Source organism: Humulus lupulus, chromosome 9 (genome assembly GCF_963169125.1).
Source record: "Humulus lupulus chromosome 9, drHumLupu1.1, whole genome shotgun sequence".
Taxonomy (NCBI): domain Eukaryota; kingdom Viridiplantae; phylum Streptophyta; class Magnoliopsida; order Rosales; family Cannabaceae; genus Humulus; species Humulus lupulus.
In genome coordinates this window covers 5470030-5491856 of record NC_084801.1, presented here as the reverse complement: position 1 = coordinate 5491856, position 21827 = coordinate 5470030, and the positions used below count along the sequence as shown (strand labels likewise).

Below are 21827 nucleotides of genomic sequence, written 5' to 3'. Positions count from 1 at the left end.
CAAAATAACTTTAAAATAAAAAATAATTAAACAAAATTAATATACATATACCATAATATTAAAATATTTAGAATAAAATAGTAATTTGTTAAATGACATATTTGGTAATATGTAATATTAAAGAGATGATTAGACTATTTACTACAAAATTAAAAACATGGACATTTACTTACTTTCACACACCATTAAACGCCATTTTGCACCATACCCCTTAATTTAACTCACTACAATGGCAAAGTTAGAGATGAGTTAGACCTTGCCAAGTTGCCTCAACATGAATGTTGGATTTTTCTTTTAGGTTGATATTAACTTTTCAATTGAATTTTAAATATTTTAATTTGCCTTTTAAATTTCGAAATTTTAAATAAAATTAATCAAAACAATTTTTAGTCATAATTAAGTTTTGGCCCCCTCAAAAGTTTGCTTTTTCTTTTGGCCCCCTGAAAGAAAACTCTGGTTTTGTTCCTGTTACTACATGTCTCTAACAACAAAATTAATAGTGGGTACATACAACAGCAATAAAAATATTGATGTTAGATACTTTTGTTTTTTTTAAAAATTAAGTAATAATTAAAGCACAATTTAAATATTTTTGGAGCAAATTATAAATATAATCCATTATTATCCATGCTCCTATAGCTACCAAAATATGGGGTTTATACTTTTTTGGACCATGTGTTTTGTCCCATTACCTGTTTGGGCCTTGTGTTTTGACAAATTACTTTTTGGACCCTATATTTTATAAAATGGTTAAAATAGAACCCTAAACCTGATTTTGGTCAATGTTTTCTCAACTAAAATCACAAATAATTTACCAAACTAACAATCCAGAACAAAAATAAAATCATTCTGCTTAAAAACTGTATTGTTATATTCAATTTTTTCTTCATCAAAATTGAGTTTAGGATTCTATTTTAACTATTTTACAAAACATAGGGTCCAAAAAGTAATTTGTCAAAACACAAGGCCCAAACAGATAATGAGACAAAATACATGATCTAAAAAATTATAAATCCTAAAATATATAATCCACATTAATTAATTAATTTATTTACCACATAATTTATAATCATTTTAATTATTTAATTTGAAATATATGGAATGATTACACTTGGGAAAACTAAAGTTATATCAAATATAGCTACGTACCATACCAATATTATCTTCCAAAACCCAATTAATAAAGCATCATGTAAAATTACCTTATTTATATGTAAGAGCTAGCAAATATATAGTTAATTAAGAAACAAATTATACACAAGACATTATTGCGTACTTTTATTTATTTCAATAACTTTTCTTTTACACATAGGTATACAAATACTTTTGATATTTTCGATACATGAATAAGTCATAGTTTAATTCATTTTTTTTACATGTGGTGTATAATGTAACTACAAGAATTCTCTTACAAATTTTTAGAAAATTCTAGATAATTTAGGGTGTGAAAATAAAGATTCAAACAGTCTCTTGCACACACGTATATAAATATCAATACAAACACGTGTACATTAAACTATTTAAATCTCAATTTCGACATCCTGAATAATCCGAAATTTCCTGAAAAATTTGTGAGAGGTGTTCTGTAATTATGTTATACACTATAATATAGAAGAAAAAAATTAAAATTGTAACTATATTAGGCATTAGTATTGTTGGTGTGTTTGATCCTCATTAGGTCCAAGAATGACTTTCCATCGTACTTGCGGCGGGAGAAGAAGTGATTGATATAGTCTTCCATTCCAACCCTTCGAAACAATGGTGGATTATCATCATCATCATCATTATTTTCTGAGTTAACCAAACAAGGCAGTGGCCCGATCTCTGACTCATATTTGGCATTGAAGAACATTGCAACAGAGATCCTTTCTTTGCTTGAGTTCGCCATTACTCGATGCTCAATGCTTTTGTACACTCCATTGCTCACAATCTATACATATTTATATATAGTCATATACACACACCATATCAATATTATATATAATAATTATCTTAGTATTGCAAACGTTAGACTTTTATTTATTTTAATGTATTATAAAATATGAGTTCATAAATAGTTTTTTGCTAATCTAGCGTATTTAATTTTAGTGATCTTTTGTTTATTAGCTTAATGTCTATAGTAGTCTAGTTGAGGTAGAAGTGTGGACTTTCTAGTTAACTGAAGCCTTTGATGAGGAGGCCGAGTCCAACTAGGTTAATATAAACTAAGTCCCCTCCCTAACTCTATATATATGAATAGTCTCATCACTATTTTGTAGTCTGATAATCTGCTTCAGAAATAAAAGTCTTAGGTAGGAAGACTTAGTTGGTTAGTATTGTACTAATAATTCACGTTTTCTCCCTAACTGAATCATGTGTGTTTTCTATATTATATAGTATGATGGTGGTTGCAATTTAATATATCGAATCCCATATATAACTGGTATATATGAAATTTAATATTAAATTACACTAATCCCAACATGTTTCGTTAATTACTCGATTACAAAGAGCATAATTATATGAAAAAAATTAAGATTATTATAAGTACGTAAAAAAAACCTCAATAACATCTCCAATATTGACGACAAAGGCATTTGGGAGGAAGTTGACTGGAATCCAAGCCCCATCTTTCTTGACCTGAAGACCATTGACTCCACTAGTGAGCTGGTGGAGGATGGTGATGCCGGCGGCGTCGGAGTGGGGCGAGAAACCGATCACCTTCTCCGGCTCAGGGCATGCAGGGTAACACGTCATCCTCATTGACTGCATCCCATCCTCGAATAGCTCTTCCACTAACATCTTTTTCTCTACATTCAAAGCCTTTGCCAATAACCCAAAAAGTGTCATGCCAAGCTTTTTCAACTCATCGATGTACCTTTCAAGACTATTCCTGTTTGTATGTTCACATTAATTAATTATATCATATATATTTATATGAAAAGACTTCTCAATCTTTACTACTCAAGAATTATGATGATGTGACAACACAGTGACTTAGTATAGCAAGTCAGCATCAGGTAAATATTTTTTTCTACATTAATTTTGAATTTAGTTATTTTTTCTGCGATAATTAATGTTGTTTCCAACCAATGCGAGACATTAGTTATATTTAAAAATTGACATGCATTTGAAAAATAAAAAGTTTATAATATTATATTTTCATAATAAATACTTTTTTATGAGGTAATCCTTACAAAAATTTGAAAAAAATCAAAATTTATTTTTACAAATATTAATTAACAATTATAAATATGGACCATTGATCTTAATACTATGGTTAATATTAAAGCAACTATCCATGAGTTGTAACCATTAAGAGTGCACCCATATATATATATCATTATATAATACAATATAACAAGAATTATTTGTCAAAATGACATATTTTTTTAATTCATTTTGTATTCTAGCCTAGTTTTAAAATTATTTGCAAAATGATCTATCATAATTTAGATAACTAGTCGAAAATTTAGATAGGTAGGCGAAAAATTCAAACAATTAATTGAAAAATTTAGACAAACTGGTCAAATTTTAGACAAATACTATTATTTTGCAAAAAATTATCAAAAAGTAGATCTAAGTTCAAAATCACTTAAAAAAACAAGTAATTTTCACCGATTTCTCCTATAAGAATCATATATTTATAAAAATACTAATGAATTACACTTTGATTTTGAATTGAATATCTCTCAAAGATTATTATTAAAACTCTCAATGCCAGCTCAAACAAATATATTTATTATTATATCCAAAAAGTCGCCAAAACAAATATATATTAGATTTAGAGTGTGTATAAGAATATACCAATAATCATCACTTCATTCAATTCATAGTCATTTTTTATTCTTTTTTTAATTGAAATCTCAACAAACATCTCTGCTCCAAAATTAGAGTAATAATTAATATAATCATGTCAACAAAAAAAAAAAGAGAGAGGGAGTAGTTAGTACTTTAGGGATGAAGGGAGCTCTGGGAGAAGATGAGGTTTTCTTCTAGAAATAGGGTTAGTTATCATAAAGACTCGATCACCCCAGTCGAGCTTATGATCATCACTACGAACTACGCTTCCATAGCCTTCAAAATCATCTGGTGTAACCTTGTACTGAAGTTTCTCCTCCAACGGAAGCTTGAAGAAACCTTCAATCTCATGGCTCACCTCCTCTATCACCGACCTACTCACTCCATGATTCACCAACTGCATATACACATATATATATACATATATAATCATTCTAATGAACAGAACAAAAGTACGTACGTAGAACTATATATATACTGATTGTACCTGAAAGAAGCCCCAGTGTTTGCAAGCAGAGTGTAAGTTTTGGATGAGTTGGTGATGATGATGATCTGATGAGGTTTCGGACTGTAATGAAAGGCTGGCCATGTCGATGGTTGGGATGGTTTGGTTGGTGGTGGAGAACGTAGTTACTACAGGCTCTGCTGGAAGGTGGTCTGTACGGATGTACTGCTCGGGTATGGAGACCAGGGGCTTTTTGGTAATTTCCAATAAGCTGGTAAGATCAGATTGATGATTGTCAGCAGAGGTTGAAGATGCCATTTCTTTGATAATTTGTTTCTAATTATGATGAGAATGAAACTAGGAATGGGGTTGATCATGTTTATATATAGAGGTTCTAGCTGGAGAGTTATATATATATATATATATATATTAAAATAATTTGATAATAATGACGATTTTTGAATAAAAGGGTTTTGTGGAAATTAATTAATATATATGCAGGAATTATTATTTATGAAATTTATCCCTTTTGATCATGAAATTTAAACTAGATAATATTTACATATATATATATATTTCCAGGATTTTATAACAGTTTTAATTCAACATATATAATATTTTACGTGCTATAGACCTATTTATTTCCTCATGCATAATTATACGTAGTGATATATATATATATGATGAAGAATCGAAGATCATCATTATCTCCATCTGCTATTCTTTTTTTTTTTGTGATGAATTATTTATTTTAATTAGTTTGAGCTTTCATTCATGGCGGTTAGATTCAATATTCATTATAGTTACTCCAGTCAGCTCTCTATATATAAATAATTAAAGCATTTTTTTTTCTTCCCTGAAATAATAATTAAATCAAACAAAACGGAAAATGATGGTCCTATATATAGCTAGATCCTTGGAAAAATCATAATATATATGTATCATATATATATATATATAACAGGCATGGGTTTGGCTTGCTATCAAGCATATATATATATATATGCATGTTATATATAGATTCAATATTTATAGTGATGTATATATATATAGGACCCGTCTCTGTCGATTTTTGGTTTAATTTTATAAGTTACTTGTAAAGATTGAACAGGACTTCCTATAGCTTGATCATAAAAAAAATATCACCTTCATAAACTGAAATAAGCCAGATGCAAGCTGTTTACATTCAACTATAAGAAAACAAATATATATATTTATATAGTCTACAAACACACATGTGCACATGTGCACATATATATATATATAGTAAAACCTTTATATATATAAGATGAGTTTATATCTTTTTGAACATGATGTTTTTCTGATTACTGGATCCTGTATTTTAAAAAATTTATTTTTGAACTCTATATTTTGTAAAATAGTTCAAATAGACCCTTAAACTCAATTTTTATGAATAAAAAATTGAATATAACAACATGGTTTTTAAGCAGAATAATTTTATTTTTCTTTGAATTATTAGTTTAGTGAATTATTTGTGATTTCAGATGAGAAAATTTTGATCAAAATCGGGTTTAAGGTTCTATTTGAACCATTTTACAAAACATAAGGTCCAAAAATTAATTTGACAAAACACATGGTTTAAAAAAGTATAAACCCTAAGATTTATTATAAAAAAAATTGGTCTCAATTTAGGACAGTTATAAATAATAATAATCACTAAAATATAATTAGTTATACGTTTTTTAAGTCCAGTATTAAAAAAATATACATCTATATAGTAATAATTATGTATATAGTCAAATATATATATATTATGTTATTTATTTGTACTCCAATGAAAAAGTCAAATATTATTTATCCCACGTTTGAATTATTTTTAAATATGTAATAATTATGGAGTTTTTATTGTTATAGTTATTAAAGTTGATACTTTCGAGTATTTGTAAATTTTTATGCACCAATATCTTATTTATCTATTACCTCTAAGTTATAATACAATTAGTTTGGTGACAAATCTATTTTTACATAAAAGTTTTACTATATATATATATATCATTTACCTTATTTTCTTACACATACGAATCATCATATGTCACTACAATATCATTAAAGTGAACTCTAGTTTGATTGGTAGACTATTTCTGTGGATAGCCATGCATGCGCTTTAATCACTAAATATATATATATATAATCATATCTCTTTCGGTGGAAAAATATACAAATATCTTGTATATATTACACATATCCAGATATATATATATATCTTTATATAAATATATATTTATATATATATATATACTACTAGAAATAAATAATGTTCAATATGCACGTTTACTTAGTTTTAATTATAAAATTTATAAATTATTTTTATTAAATTTATATTAATGTTATATACATTTTAAATAAATATCTTATTTTAATTAAATAATTTATTTATTTTTGTTTAAGTTTATATTTATTCTAGTTTTTGAATTTGGGAGTGATAACAATATATTTTATATTATATATTTAAAAAAAGTAATTTGTTGCTAATTGATAGTAGATTATATTATATGTTTAATATGATATTATTCTAATAAGTGAGTTTAAGTTTAATTAAATTTTATTTAAGTTATAAAGCGTATAATTTTATTATTTTTAAATAATTATTATTGTAAAATATCTTATTTTAATTTGTTGAATTATTTATTATTTTTAAATAATTATTATTATAAAATATCTCAAAAATATCATATTTTAATTTGTTTAATTATTTATTATTTTTAAATAATTATTATTGTAAAATATCTCAAAAATATCTTATTTTAATTTGTTTAATTATTTATTTTATTTTATTTAAATTTAAGTGTTTATATACTACCATTAAATATAAGAATATTCTGTTAAATATAAGAATATTCCGTTAAAGTTAACATCAAAAAAATAAAAAACCATTAAAACTAATAATTTCTGTTATCTACACACTTATTATATAGAATAGATATATATTTATATTATATGTATAATTGGTAAAACCTTAAACTTATAAAACTCTCTCTATATATGATTAAAAATCTCCCTATATTAATTCATTTGAAAGAAATCAATAACTAAAGATGATCTTGATTATAGACCCAAACGAGCTAAATTAATAATTAATACCGTAGTTTTACATAATAATTATTTGCTAAAAAAACATATTAATTAATATAACAACACACACAACACACCTCATAGTATCAAAATTTTCAAATGGATGATATATTTGTATTATTCGAAAGTTAAATTTATATCTCTAGCTAATTGCTCTATTTTTTCTTTAATTAATTCTTTCATTTTGAGATGATATGTATTCTTACATTTTGTTGTCATTATTAATATAAATGGTTTGTTTTAGACTCATTTTGAGTTGTCGGATTCCATCCAAATGGGGTGTTTTAATAGTACTTATATTTTAATTATTAATTACACTTGTTATTTGACACCTTAAGGTGTCTAACACTACATGAATTGACACCTCATAATTGGTTAACAATACCCTATAATGCTTATTAAATTCAAATAAGTGGGACCTGATATTAGATTACACCAATAACAATATGTCACCTGTCACCGCTGGTGACTCTTCGCAATTCTCTTTACATACAAACAAATTAGATAGTATTCTATATCCAAGTTAGGAAACTTCTTCGAAATCCAACACTTGTCTTCTTCTAGTTTATCAATTCAAAAATTAAAAAGAAAAGTATTCTAAATTAATTATTAAATGCTACATTTGTTTCTTTTTAATCAAGTGGGTTCGATTGATGTTGCTTTCAACCACTTCTTGTTACTTACGGAATTCAATATAAAAATAACAAAAACGTGCTTTAATTAATAATACTCATTATTATATATATACATACTCAACTATAAGTTTATTTAATTTTTATTTTCCGATAATTAAGTGTAAAAAGTCATCTAACACGTGGTTTGAAAAAACTACTTTAATGGGATATAATATCCTATAATTTATGAATTATTCTTGTTTTGTTTATTTTATTAGAAAATGTGGATAAATCTTTATTGACCAATTAAATTGTAATGAATACAATAATAGATTAAAGCACGTTTTTAATTGTATCATCATATATTATATTACTATTACTACAAGTACTAAAAATTATATGTAATAATAAATATTTAATATATATATGTCGCACCTTTATTCAACATTTGTATAATGGAATCGTCATCACTGATGGTAAATTACAACTTATGATCGATCTCTCTATTTTTTTATTTTTTTTTTGTGGTGACTATGCTTTTATATAAATAATATATAAATTTCTATTTAATTATATGCATGCATCATGAAAATATTCCATATATATAGATAGCTTTGTAGGTAAGATATTACTTTTGCCCCTACTTTTACGAGAGGTTTTTTTATTTTCGGGACTTGAGAAATTATAATTTAATTGTTTTTGTATGATAGTATACATGCTAGTTATATTCTTATATTTAACATAATATTTTTATATTTAACAGTAGTTTGTAAACACTTAAACTTAAATAAAATTAAATAAATAATTAAAAAAATTGAAATAAGATATTTTTTAGATATTTTACAATAATAATTATTTAAAAATAATAAATAATTAAACAAATTAAAATAGAATATTTTTCATATATTTTCCAATGATAATTATTTTAAAATAGTAAATAATTAAACAAATTAAAATACGATATTTTTGAGATATTTTAGAATGATAATTATTTAAAAATAATAAAATCATATGTTTTATAACTTAAATAAAATTTAATTAAACTTAAACTCACTTATTAGAATAATATCATATTAAACATATAATATAATATACTGTGAATTAATAACAAATTGTTTTTTTTAAAAACTAGCAAGAAATTTAAATTTAAAATCCACGTATAATTTTTAATATTACTTTAAATATATAATATATTCTTGTCACTCCCAAATTCAAAAACTAAAACAAACATAAACTTAAACAAAAATAAATAAATTATTTAATTAAAATAGGATATTTATTTCAAAATTTATATGACATTAATAAAAATTTAATAAAAATAATTAATAAATTCTATAAATAATACTAGGCAAACGTACATATTGCACGTTGCTTGTACCTAGTATATATATTTGTGTATATTTATAATTATACTTTTAAAATGAAAACACTATTAAATTTAATTATAATTATCTTTATTGACCGGATCAAGAATGAAAATATATATTAGGATGCGTTTGGAAAGTTAATCTGTAATTGAAATTGAGTGTAATTTGGAATAATTTGGCATATTTATCTGACCATATAATTACACAATAACTAGGGCTGAGCATTAGGTGAGTTGGGCGGGTTATAAGAATGTTAAATTGGAGGTAATTGAGTGGTCTCAATTACACTATCTAATATTCTCATAGCCGCTTACATTTGTGTAATTACTAATTACAATCAATTTTAAATAGTATTTATTACATAATAATAATAAATATATATTTTTTTTTATAAATTTTTTTTAACCTTTTGAATAAATATATAGTTCAAAGATTAATTTTTAAAAATAAAATGTCAAAATGAGTCATTTGGCCAAAATACAGTACTCAAATAATCGATCTATAAATTCCCATTGTTAATATTTTGATAAAACACGATGTCTAAAAGTTAATTTTTAAAAATAAAGAATTCAAACGGGCAATCGACCAAAATAATAACCTTTACACAAAGCATAGATTTTCTTATACATAATTTTACTTTTTATATATATAAAAAATCACGTAAAGTGTATAAAATAATAATAAAAAATAAAAAAACCACATGTACAACAAACAATTTGAACTTTATTTTCGGCACTTTAATTATTCAGAATTTTTCGAAAACCTTCAGGAGACTCGCTATATAATGTACACCATTATAAAAAAAAATTACGGTCAAGACGCTCTTACGTATCCATACGAGGAGCATGTTGTACGGGTAGTATGAAAATGAATCCCTTACACATAATCTCCCAAAAATATTTAAAAATATATATTTTTTAATCATTACAAAAAACTATACGAAGGGCGATTATATTTTATAGTTAAATAAATAAAAAAAAATCGATAATGTAGGAAGTCTCTGATCATTTTTCGTTTTTGATTTTGTTTGGATTTTTGTACATATGGTTAAGGTTTAATAGATCTTTCTTTTCTCTTAAACCTTCTTTATCTTTTTTTTTTAAATATTAAAGATCAACAGATTGAGCTGGCTCACTATGAAATCTTGTTGTTTTGTAAGACTAATTAAGTTTATAATAACAAATGATGAAATTACATGTGTATGCCTAAAATAACATTTAATAATAATAAATATTCAAAAAAAATATATATATATATATACATACTGAGAAAATTACGTAAACGTTTTCTCTAAATATGTACAAAATACAAATTGTTATGACCCCATCACTAATTAATTATAATAAGAAAATTAAAGAGTACACCTTCTTCTGTGATAATGACCATGTAATAGCTGAGTATAATATTATTATTGTTTATCAACTATTGTCAACAAAATATTAAATAACATTTGATTATATATATGAATCATTCATGTCGATCGATCGTGACCACCTAACCCTAAGCTACATGTAAATTTTGACACCACATGATATATATATAATTTTTGGCAACATATTTCTATACAAAGGACAAATATAGATAGATACTAATTAAATTATTACGTATATATGAATATCCCCTTCAAAAATAAAATTATATATATATAGAGATCGGACATCACTTTTACAGAAAAATTATAATCCAATTTTTTTTAATATAATAATGTATATTGTAATTATAGCTACATATTTTTTTTTATACTCATGTAAAATAGATTTTTTTAATTCTAATTTTGGCACTATATACAAATAAATTAATTATTTATAATTTTACGAAAATTGGTAAAATAGATGAGTTATAATTTCTCTAGAGCCAAAAAGTGACACTCCTACGTTAAAATCTTAATCTCCCTATATATATATTCCACAACTCTATATATTAATCTACATATATATACATACTAAGTCATCAATAAGTGATTGTAACCCTAACTTGAATAATGGGTTTGTGACACGTGTTGTAACTTAACTATGATCAGACCTTATAATAATAAAACTTTTATATAAATCTCTCTCTCTATATGTATATTTATATGAAAAAATTATTGGCACGATTCTCCTTAATTTGTGTGGATGCAAGCTAAAGAAAAAAATGTAATGTTGTCTCTAAATAACTTGTAATTGTTTGGTAGCTGCTTATTGCAGTGTGTATTGGTTGGTTAAGTTTGATTGAATAAATCTCTTTCTTTCTTTCAAAAAAAAAAAAAAAATTTGTGTGGATGCAAGCTAGTCCTTAAATTATTTTTGATATATAATACGTTTAATTTAATTTAATTAGTGATTGATTCTAAATATTAAAAGCTTAACAATTATCACATTTTAGAAGATATATATACCATTAATTCAAATTTAAAATCTCTATTATATAAACTTTCTAAAAAGAATACAAATTTAAGAGTCAATGAGACATATATTCATTAAACAATACAGTTTGAAAACCAGGAAAAACAACAGAGAAAGTGCAAAAATGAAAAGAGGCAGAATCTGTGTAAAGCTCAGCTCAAGAACAGTGAGGCTGGCGTGACCTTTTTATATATGCTTTACAGTATATTCTAGAACATCGTACAATTACAGCAAAAGGAATGATTTGTACAAAAAGAAAGAATCCTAACAACCCTCTGACATCACAAGAATTTGTTACAATTGGGACCACTGCATAACCGAAAATATGACAGCAGAGCATGACCAAAATATACAGAATACAATTAACTACTAATCAGAGATTAAGTCATGTTCTAACACTCCCCCTCAAACTAAGAGGGGTTTCTACCACTCCAAGTTTGTCACTCAGAAAGTGAAATCTGTGATGCGTTAGGCTCTTAGTCAGAAGGTCGGCAATTTGATCCTGGGACGGTACATATCTGACTTCTAGCTGCTTCTTCAGAACTTTGTCTCTTACAAAATGGACGTCCAATTCGATGTGCTTTGTGCGTGCATGATAGACAGGGTTGGATGCTAATGCACTGGCTCCAATATTATCACACCAACTAATAGGAGTTCTCTGTATAGGAAAATTAAACTCACTTAATAATGCCTGTATCCACGAGATTTCTGCAGCCACATGAGCCAAGGCTCTATACTCCGATTCCGTGCTGGAACGCGACACCACTGCTTGCTTTTTCGAAGACCAAGAAATAAGGGTATCTCCAAGATAAACACAGTACCCAGCAACACTCTTTCTATCATCAGGACAACAGCCCCAATCTGCATCTGAATAACCTGTGATGTTGAGCTGATCTGAATACTTGATATGAAGTCCATGGTTGATTGTTCCCTTCAAGTATCTGAGTACTCTCTTCGCAGCTGTCCAGTGGGCTGTTGTAGGTGTTTGCAAGTATTGACTCAACTTGTTTACAGCAAAAGATAGGTCTGGCCGAGTATGAGTTAAATACTGTAGCCCGCCAATTATGCTCCGATAGGCTGTGGGTTCCTTCAGTAACTCACCATCTGTTTTCGACAGTACTTTGCCTACTGTCATGGGCGTGGTACACGGCTTAAGATGTAGCATCTCAGTTCTAGTAAGTAACTCCTTCACGTACTTTGCTTGACTGAGATATAATCCCGTTTCATCTCGGTGGACTTCTATACCGAGAAAGTAGTGAAGTGGCCCCAAATCCTTCAAAGCGAACATGGTGTCAAGATGAGAAATGAAGTCTTGCAGTTTCTTGGCATCATTTCCTGTCACAATTATATCGTCCACGTAAATTAGAACCATAATAATAAGAGTGGGTGTTTTATGGAAAAACAGTGAGGAATCCGCTCTAGAATTCTGAAACTTCTAGCTTGTAAGAGTGGCTTTTAACTGATCATACCAGGCTCGAGGTGCTTGCCTCAGTCCATACAGTGACTTGTTGAGTTTACGTACAAAATCTGGTTTTAATTTGTCAACAAAACCTTCGGGTTGACTCATGAAAACATCCTCTTCAAGCTTCCCATTGAGGAAAGCATTATTGATATCTAGCTGTCGTATCTCCCAACCTTTTGATACAGCTATGGTGAGAATAATTCTGACTGTTGATGGTTTAATTACGGGACTAAACGTTTCACCAAAATCGATACCGGGTCTTTGAGTGAACCCTTTTGCAACCAGCCGTGCTTTTAGTCGTTCCACTGTGCCATCTGGATTTCGTTTCACCTTATGTACCCATTTATTCCCAACAATGTTCATGCCGTGCCTTCTTGGTACTAGATCCCATGTTCCATTTTTCTTTAAAGCTGCAATCTCATCATTCATGGCCTTGTTCCAACCTGGATGTAGTAGAGTTTCTTCCAATGTACTTGGTTCTTCACTGTTATCATGCCAGGCCGCTTGTCCCAAATAGATCTTAGGCTTGAAAATACCCGATTTTGCTCGTGTAACCATCGGGTGAGTGGGAGCTAAGTTGGTATTTCTCTGTTGTGGACTTTCAGTCTCCTCTTCTCTGTGGTCACTACCCGATTCTGCAGCATAGTCTAAAGAAACATGTGGTAGAGTATTCAAGGAATGTTGAGATAGATTGAGATCAGTACCATCTACCTGTTGTGACCTCGAAGAGCTTCCTTCAGGAGACAGTGCTGTTGAGTCCACACCAGCTGAGTTATCACGAAAAGTGTTTGAGGGAATAGGAGCTGTAAATTTACGTTGAGGGTAATGAAAGGGAAGATATGAAGCTGTCCAAAAGGGCACACTAACAGACACTCGTTGTTCTTCTTTATGAGTGTTTAAGAAACCTGATTTGAATGGGAAATCACCTTCATTGAAGATAACATTTCTTGAGATATACAGTCTTCCTGTTGTACTGAGACACTTATAACCTTTATGAGAATCACTATAACCCAGATTTGTACATTTAACCGAATGAAATTGGAACTTGTGTGATTGGTAGGGCCTAATACAAGGATAACAAGCAGCTCCAAGACTCTAAGGAATTTGTAGTCAGGTTTCTTTGAGTAGAGAATTTCATATGGAGACTTATTTTGAAGGACAATCGTGGGTAATCTGTTAATGAGGTAAACAGCATTTTGAAATGCATCCCACCAATATTTTAGTGGCATATAGGCTTGAGCAAGCAAGGTTAATCCCATTTCGACAATGTGTCGATGTTTCCGTTCGGCTCTACCATTTTGGGACGAGTCATGTGGACAAGAATGCTGAAAAACTATTCCATTTTCAATGACACAGTTTTGAAAGGCTTGGAATTCTCCCCCCCAATCAGTTCTAAGGGCTTTAATTTTTCGGTCAAATTGTGTCTCTACAAGAGTCTTAAATTGGTGAAAAGCTGAAATGGCATCAGCTTTGATTTTTAGTGGATATATCCATGTGTATCGGCTATGGTCGTCTACAAAATGTACACTACAAGAAAAATTGGTTTTAGGGGCGACAATATCAGGGGCGACACTATGTCGCCCCTAATATAGGAAATATCAGGGGCGACAGGTTGGAAGTCGCCCCTAATATTCTTACACGTCGCCCCTGATATATATCATTTTTGGCAGCTACTCTAAATATTAGGGGCGACATGTGTCGCCCCTAATATTCTGACAAACGTCCCTGATAAGAATAATTTTGACACATGTTCTAATATTAGGGGCGACACGTGTCGCCCCTAATATTTCTATTTTTGACACATGTTCTAATATTAGGGGCGACATATGTCGCCCCTAATGTTCTGACACATCGCCCCTGATAAGAATAATTTTGACACATGTTCTAATATTAGGGGCGACACGTGTCGCCCCTAATATTTCCATTTTTGACACATGTTCTAACATTAGGGGCAACATGTGTCGTCCCTAATGTTCTAACACATCGTCCCTAACAAGAATAATTTTGACACATGTTCTAATATTAGGGGCGACACATGTCGCCCCTAATATTGTTAAAATACCCTAACCCCTCCCAGCCGCACCTCTTCTCCTTCACTCATTTCAATCTGAAATTTTTCAGCCGCCCCTCTTCCCTCCCTTTCCATACCCTCTACAACCCCATCAGCCGAACCACTATCAGCCGCCTCATCATCATCCTTGTCTCCCAACCCCAGGCCGAACCACCATCATCCTTCTCCCAACCTCAGGCCGAACCACCATCAGCGAAAACCTCCAAGACCCAAGACCCAAGCCGAACCACCATCAGTGAACCTCCGACCTATCTGACACAACCCCAAGACCCAGGCCGAACCTCCGACCTTGCTTGCTCCCTCGTGGCTCGGACTCCCTCTCGGCTCTCTCTCCAGACGGTCGGCCACAACACAGGTAACCTCTCGGCTTTTATATATTTTTTACATATATTTTATATATATATGTATAATATATAAATAAAACTAACCCATTCTATATATATATATATATAGAACCTCTGTTTGATTGTAGAAGAACCTCTGTGTTTGATTGTAGAAGAAAGCAAGAGAAGGAAGCGTTTTGAGGGTTCGGTGCAAGAATAGCCTATACAAAAATAACGTAAGTCCGAACCTACTTTGGGTTAATTTTTCTCTTAGATTCTGAGTTCTAAATTCATGTCAAATGGTCTTGTTGTGTTCATAGTGTTTTGTCCTAAGTTGAGAAGAAGAAAGAACACACCAAGAACCGGCAAAAGTAAGAGTTATATATTCATAGATTTCCTTCGTAGTTTACGGTTCCGTTTTTTTTTTTCATTTTCGTTGTTTAGACTTGGCTAGAATTCTGGGTTGTTTGGTGTAATTTAAATCACTATGTTGAGACTAGAAACACTCATTAGGGTGTTGGGGATGGTTTAATATAATAGGGCTAGAAGTTTGATGTGTTTGGTGATGGTTGATGCTTGGTAGGGGCGGTTATGGAGTCTTATGCTCCATGGCCGACGGTGGAGGGGAGGAGAGGCCGGTGGTGGTGATGGGGTGGTTGTGGTGGCCGAGAGGATGGTTGTGGTGGTGTAGAGGAGAAGCCTTGAGTGCCTTGTTGATGAACCATTGGGTCAGGCAAAACGTGAGGGAGAGGCCAAAGGTATGTGTGAAGATGGTGACCATGGGTGGGTATGTGTGAAGATGGTGACTATGGGTGGTCACGTGTGCATGTGGTCAATGTGGTCAAATGGTCACAGATTTGTAACCAAAAGGAGCAAAATGGTAGTTGGTCCAAAAAATTTAGAATTTTGTTGCGGGGTGATTAGTGGTGAAAAATGCATATTTATTGATTTTAATGACCAAAATAAATTAAGTTTAACTAATATTTGGGTTGATTTTGTATAGAAATTGAAGGAGTATCTCTTGGAAATTCGGTCACTGGGGTATAATATAATTTTGTGGCATCAAAGGTATTTATTTTTTAATTATGTTATTGGTTTAATTAATATAATTAATATGTGAATGTGTGTACAAAGTAAGATGTGTTTAGTTATATATTTATATATATGTGTATAAAATTGTAGCATGTGTTAGTATTTAAAATTGTAGCATGTGTTAGTATTTAAATTTGATTAATAATATGTATATTGTGAATGTTCTGGGAATTTTCTGAGTGTTTTTTGTAGGGTTTAAAATTTTTGGGATATGTTATAATAGAGATGTTATGCTGCCGAAATTTTGGTAGAGTTAGAGAACTAAATAAATAATAATATAATAAATAAGACATTGAATACTTATAATTAAGAAAATAAATTAAAGAATAAATTAAAATATTAGATAAATAATTTAATTTAATATTAACAATTTTAAAATAAAGTGAAAAATTATAATTTAATATTAACAAATTTAGTAATTTAAAAATAAATTAAATAATTAGATATATAATTTCAAAATAAATTAAAAGTTAGATAAATAATTTCAAAATAAATTACAAAATTATAATTTAATTTAATATTAACAAATTTAGTAATTTAAAAATAAATTAAAAGTTAGATAAATAATTTCAAAATAAATTACAAATTAGATAAATGAATTAAAAAATTATAATTTTATTTAATATTAACAAATTTAGTAATTTAAAAATAAATTAAATAATTAGATATATAATTTCAAAATAAATTAAAAGTTAGATAAAAAATTTCAAAATAAATTACAAAATTATAATTTAATTTAACATTAACAAATTTAGTAATTTAAAAATAACTTAAAATTTAGATAAATAATTTCAAAATAAATTACAAAATTTTAATTTAATTTAATATTAACAAATTTAGTAATTTGAAAATAAATTAAATAATTAGATAAATAATTTAAAAATAAATTAAAAGTTAGATAAATAATTTCAAAATAAATTACAAAATTATAATTTAATTTAATATTAACAAATTTAGTAATTTAAAAATAAATTAAAAGTTAGATAAATAATTTCAAACTAAATTACAAATTTAGAAAATTGAATTAAAAAATTATAATTTTATTTAATATTGAAAAATTTAGTAATTTAAAAATAAATTAAATAATTAGATATATAATTTCAAAATAAATTAAAAGTTATATAAATAATTTCAAAATAAATTACAAAATTATAATTTAATTTAATATTAACAAATTTAGTAATTTAAAAATAAATTAAAAGTTAGATAAATAATTTCAAAATAAATTCCAAAAATTTAATTTAATTTAATATTAACAAATTTAGTAATTTAAAAATAAATTAAATAATTATATATATAATTTAAAAATAAATTAAAAGTTAGATAAATAATTTCAAAATAAATTACAAAATTATAATTTAATTTAATATTAACAAATTTAGTAATTTAAAAATAAATTAAAAGTTAGATAAATAATTTCAAACTAAATTACAAATTTAGAAAAATGAATTAAAAAATTATAATTTTATTTAATATTAACAAATTTAGTAATTTAAAAATAAATTAAATAATTAGATATATAATTTCAAAATAAATTAAAAGTTAGATAAATAATTTCAAAATAAATTATAAAATTATAATTTAATTTAATATTAAAAAATTTAGTAATTTAAAAATAAATTAAAAGTTAGATAAATAATTTCAAAATAAATTAAAAGTTAGATAAATAATTTCAAAATAAATTACAAAATTATAATTTAATTTAATATTAAAAAATTTAGTAATTTAAAAATAAATTAAAAGTTAGATAAATAATTTCAAAATAAATTACAAATTTAGATAAATGAATTAAAAAATTATAATTTTATTTAATATTAACACATTTAGTAATTTCAAAATAAATTAAATAATTAGATATTTAATTTCAAAATAAATTAAATAATTAGATAAATAATTTCATAATAAATTACAAAATTATAATTTAATATCATAAGATTTTATAAGACATCATAAAACATCTAATGTTAAAAAATATTTCTTTTTTTGTTGCTTTTCTTTGGTGATAAAATTTGATCACCAAAGATTGGATAGACATTTTATATATTATCACTTAGTGATAATGTTTTATTAATTATTTTCAATCACGAAAAGCCTTAGACCCGTTCGGTGAAGCTGAGTCAGTAAGAACTCTTAAATATGCTTCTCCGAATTATCCAGGACGGTATGTGTCCACATGGATAGTTTGGATTTGTTGTGTACTTATAATTTGATCTAGTACTCATTTTATTGTTTCGTTAATAGAGATTTCAATATGTGTCTCCTTATTTGTTCTCGTAAGTGGGAAAACTTAATTTTAGTCTGCCCACTTATGAGAACTATAGGGAGGTGCTGCCGAAATTTTTACATAAACGAAACAATTTTAAGAGTGTAGATTAAATTATATGTATACTACAAATCTGAATGGGATAGGTTCTTTACCCTTATAGAAGTGGAGTGAAAAGGTGGATTAGGGCACACACACACATAGTCAATAGTGGAGTGTGTGTTGCTGGAACAGAAGGTTTTAACTATTACGGGCAACTTGAAGAAATACTCCAGCTGTCTTTTACTGGTTCTTATTCGGTGGTATTATTTCGATGTAAATGGTTCAATACAGATCCGAAAAAAAAGAAAACCATCACTGTAAATAATATTACTAGTATCAATGTTAGCGGTGAATGGTATAAAGATGAACCGTTCATACTAGCTAGTCAAGCAAAACAAGTATTCTACATCGATGATCTCGTTAGAGGACGAGATTGGAAAGTTGTCCAAGAAGTGAATCATCGGCAAGTTTGGGACTTTCCAGATGCTTCAGATATGATTGCTGATGTTGATGTTGTACATGACACCAACTCATCGAATTTTGTTTTGACTGTGGATCTCGGAGAGTTGGTTGTTCAGCAATCTGATGTACCAGCGACTCAAGTCAACACGGCCCATCGACCTTCTTTAGTTGTTCAAGAAGATGATGGATTTATTAATGACAATGAAGATGATATGGCAGACAGTGTAGAAGAAGCAGAAGATGAGGATGAATTAATTGTCGACCTTAGTGATGATAATACTGATGATGTGTGCCCGATAGATGTTGATGTAATTAGTGAGGATAGTGACTATTCTACTTAGTTTTGTATCTAGTGTTCAATGTATTATACATATTGAGAAATAAAAAGTTCGTTTCCAAATAGCATGTTTCAAATTACCTAATCAATTGAAATAATACTCAATAAATTAATTATAAATAATAATTAAATATTAAAATAGATAGGTTAAATTACTGTCGTGTTAGTAGATGTCAGCAGATGTGGCTAGAGCTCACGGTGGAGACGCTGGCGGTGATCCTCCACCGGATCCTACTAGGATCCCGACTGCATGCGACTCAGGTAATTTTTTTGTTATTTTATTTACACATATGTTTATCATGTATATACTAATATTCTATGTATTATTAATAAAAAAAATACAGGAATCCCAATTAAGAGAAAGGGTCGTGGCGCAGCTATTGGAAAAGATCTAGAGGAGAGGCGGCGTAAAAATGGAAAACCACTGGAAGTAACGTTTTGCCCACGAACGTACAAGGTTGTTGGAATCGAGCACGCTGCTTTTGTCCGCCTTGTGGGAACCCAAATTAAAACGAAAGTTCCCGGACATTACGGTTCATGGGAATTAGTGCCTCAACAATACAAGGATCAGGTCCTTGCCATAATTCAGGTAAAAATAGTATTAAATATATTTTTTTAAAATTTGTCTTTAATATAGTACATATATTATTAATATGTTTAATTTTCAATTTAGTACTATTATCAAATAACGGGCCGCGAGGATTTCTTAAAGTGTTTAAATGGTATTGATCGAGAGATGAAAGGCCGATACCGCAATAGGAAAACACTAAGACACGAACACTTTGAGAAATACTACAATGGACCGGAGGATTGGGATAAGGTTCTAAACAACCCAACCAATGATGTTAACAAGGAGGAGTGGAAGCAGATTTGTCAGTTATTTACAAGTCCACAATTTATTGCGCGCTCCATAAAGAATAAGGAAAATCGGAAGAAACAAAAGTATTCTACAACACAGGGTACAAAATCGCTGGCAGCCGTCCGTTTTGAAAAAGTAAGTAAAAGATAAAATATTATCAAAATTATGTTATTTTAAATTATATGTTCTCTAACATTTTGGTTATATTTTTTAGACGAACCCGGACCTCATTGAGTCATGGAAGGATTATCATTGGAAGAAATCAAAAAATGATTTCGTGAACGATGATGCTCGCCAAGATTATGTAAGTTTGAATTATATTTTTTAATATTAATAGAGTTATATTTAATGTTAGTGTCTAACATTTTTTGAAAACAGGAAAAACTGAAGGTTAATTTTGAGTTACGAACTCAGCAAACATCCACTGATGCTTCTAATAATGATAGTCCGTCATCAGTTGATCAGGAGGAGGTGCTACAAAAAGTATTAGGCCAAAGGCGTGGACATGAGCGAGGAGTGGGCCGCAAATTGAAGGGGTCGGGGTCGGGGTCGGGGTCGAGGTCATCATCTACCCAACACTCTCACTTCAGCGAGTCTCAAGTTCCTCCTCATCATTCAAGAGAATATATAGAAAATCTGGAGAATAATTTACAGAAATTGACTGATCAAGTTAATTTCTTAACTCAATATTTTGTACCTCCATTTCGTCCACCAAATGTTCAGATGCCGCATGTGCCTGATAGTGACAATACTTCTAGGGCTTCGTCTTCTCAACCTCCAGCTCCAACTCATCCTTCTATGTACGGGACAGCGCCGTCTTATCATATGGTACCTCCATATATGTACGAAACAACACCTTATCCGTGTCCGATTCCACCGTCCTCCCAGCCATCGTATCCCTACATGTATGGAGCTGGATCGTCCACATTACCTCCCCAATATCCTTGGCCGATGCCGCCACCGCCACCGCAGCAATCACAACCACAACAAGAAGACAATAGGGAGGAGGACGAGGCAACTGACTTAGGAGACTAAGTTTATATTTTTATTAATTATTGTTTAATTTTATAAATATTTGTTATGTTAATGTATTATGAATATTTATAATTGTTATTTTAATATACTAATTTGAATATTTATTATAATATTTTTATATTTAATTAATTAAATTTTAAATAAATATTTCGATAAATAATTATTTAAAATTTTATTTAATTAATTTTATTATTTTTT

The 21827-nt window shown here is 28.6% G+C and overlaps 3 protein-coding genes across 4 annotated transcripts; 1 reads left to right on the top strand and 2 right to left on the bottom strand.

The window, feature by feature from the left end:
- Positions 1 to 1251: 1251 nt before the first annotated feature.
- LOC133800707 (codeine O-demethylase-like) lies at positions 1252 to 4584 on the bottom strand. Its single transcript, XM_062238739.1, has 4 exons — positions 4268 to 4584; positions 3933 to 4177; positions 2542 to 2872; positions 1252 to 1930 (listed from the first exon to the last, which is right to left on the bottom strand). Exons 1-4 carry the CDS (start codon positions 4541 to 4543, stop codon positions 1640 to 1642), a joined length of 1143 nt encoding a protein of 380 aa, XP_062094723.1. The 5' UTR covers positions 4544 to 4584; the 3' UTR covers positions 1252 to 1639.
- A 7484-nt stretch (positions 4585 to 12068) lies between these two features.
- On the bottom strand, positions 12069 to 13055 carry LOC133799314 (uncharacterized mitochondrial protein AtMg00810-like). Its single transcript, XM_062237334.1, has one exon. The coding sequence runs from the start codon at positions 13053 to 13055 to the stop codon at positions 12069 to 12071; it is 987 nt and encodes a 328-aa protein (XP_062093318.1).
- Positions 13056 to 15235: 2180 nt separating this feature from the next.
- On the top strand, positions 15236 to 21739 carry LOC133800848 (uncharacterized). 2 transcript variants are annotated; one of them, XM_062238932.1, is made up of 8 exons: positions 15236 to 15571; positions 15713 to 15775; positions 16543 to 16607; positions 19906 to 19996; positions 20080 to 20324; positions 20409 to 20729; positions 20809 to 20898; positions 20973 to 21739. In XM_062238932.1, the coding sequence occupies exons 4-8, from the start codon at positions 19906 to 19908 to the stop codon at positions 21627 to 21629; spliced, it is 1404 nt and encodes a 467-aa protein (XP_062094916.1). In that variant the 5' UTR covers positions 15236 to 15571; positions 15713 to 15775; positions 16543 to 16607; the 3' UTR covers positions 21630 to 21739. The 2 variants fall into 2 exon arrangements, with proteins under 2 accessions (XP_062094916.1, XP_062094915.1); XM_062238931.1 differs by having other exon boundaries at positions 15670 to 15775.
- The last annotated feature ends 88 nt before the right edge of the window (positions 21740 to 21827 follow it).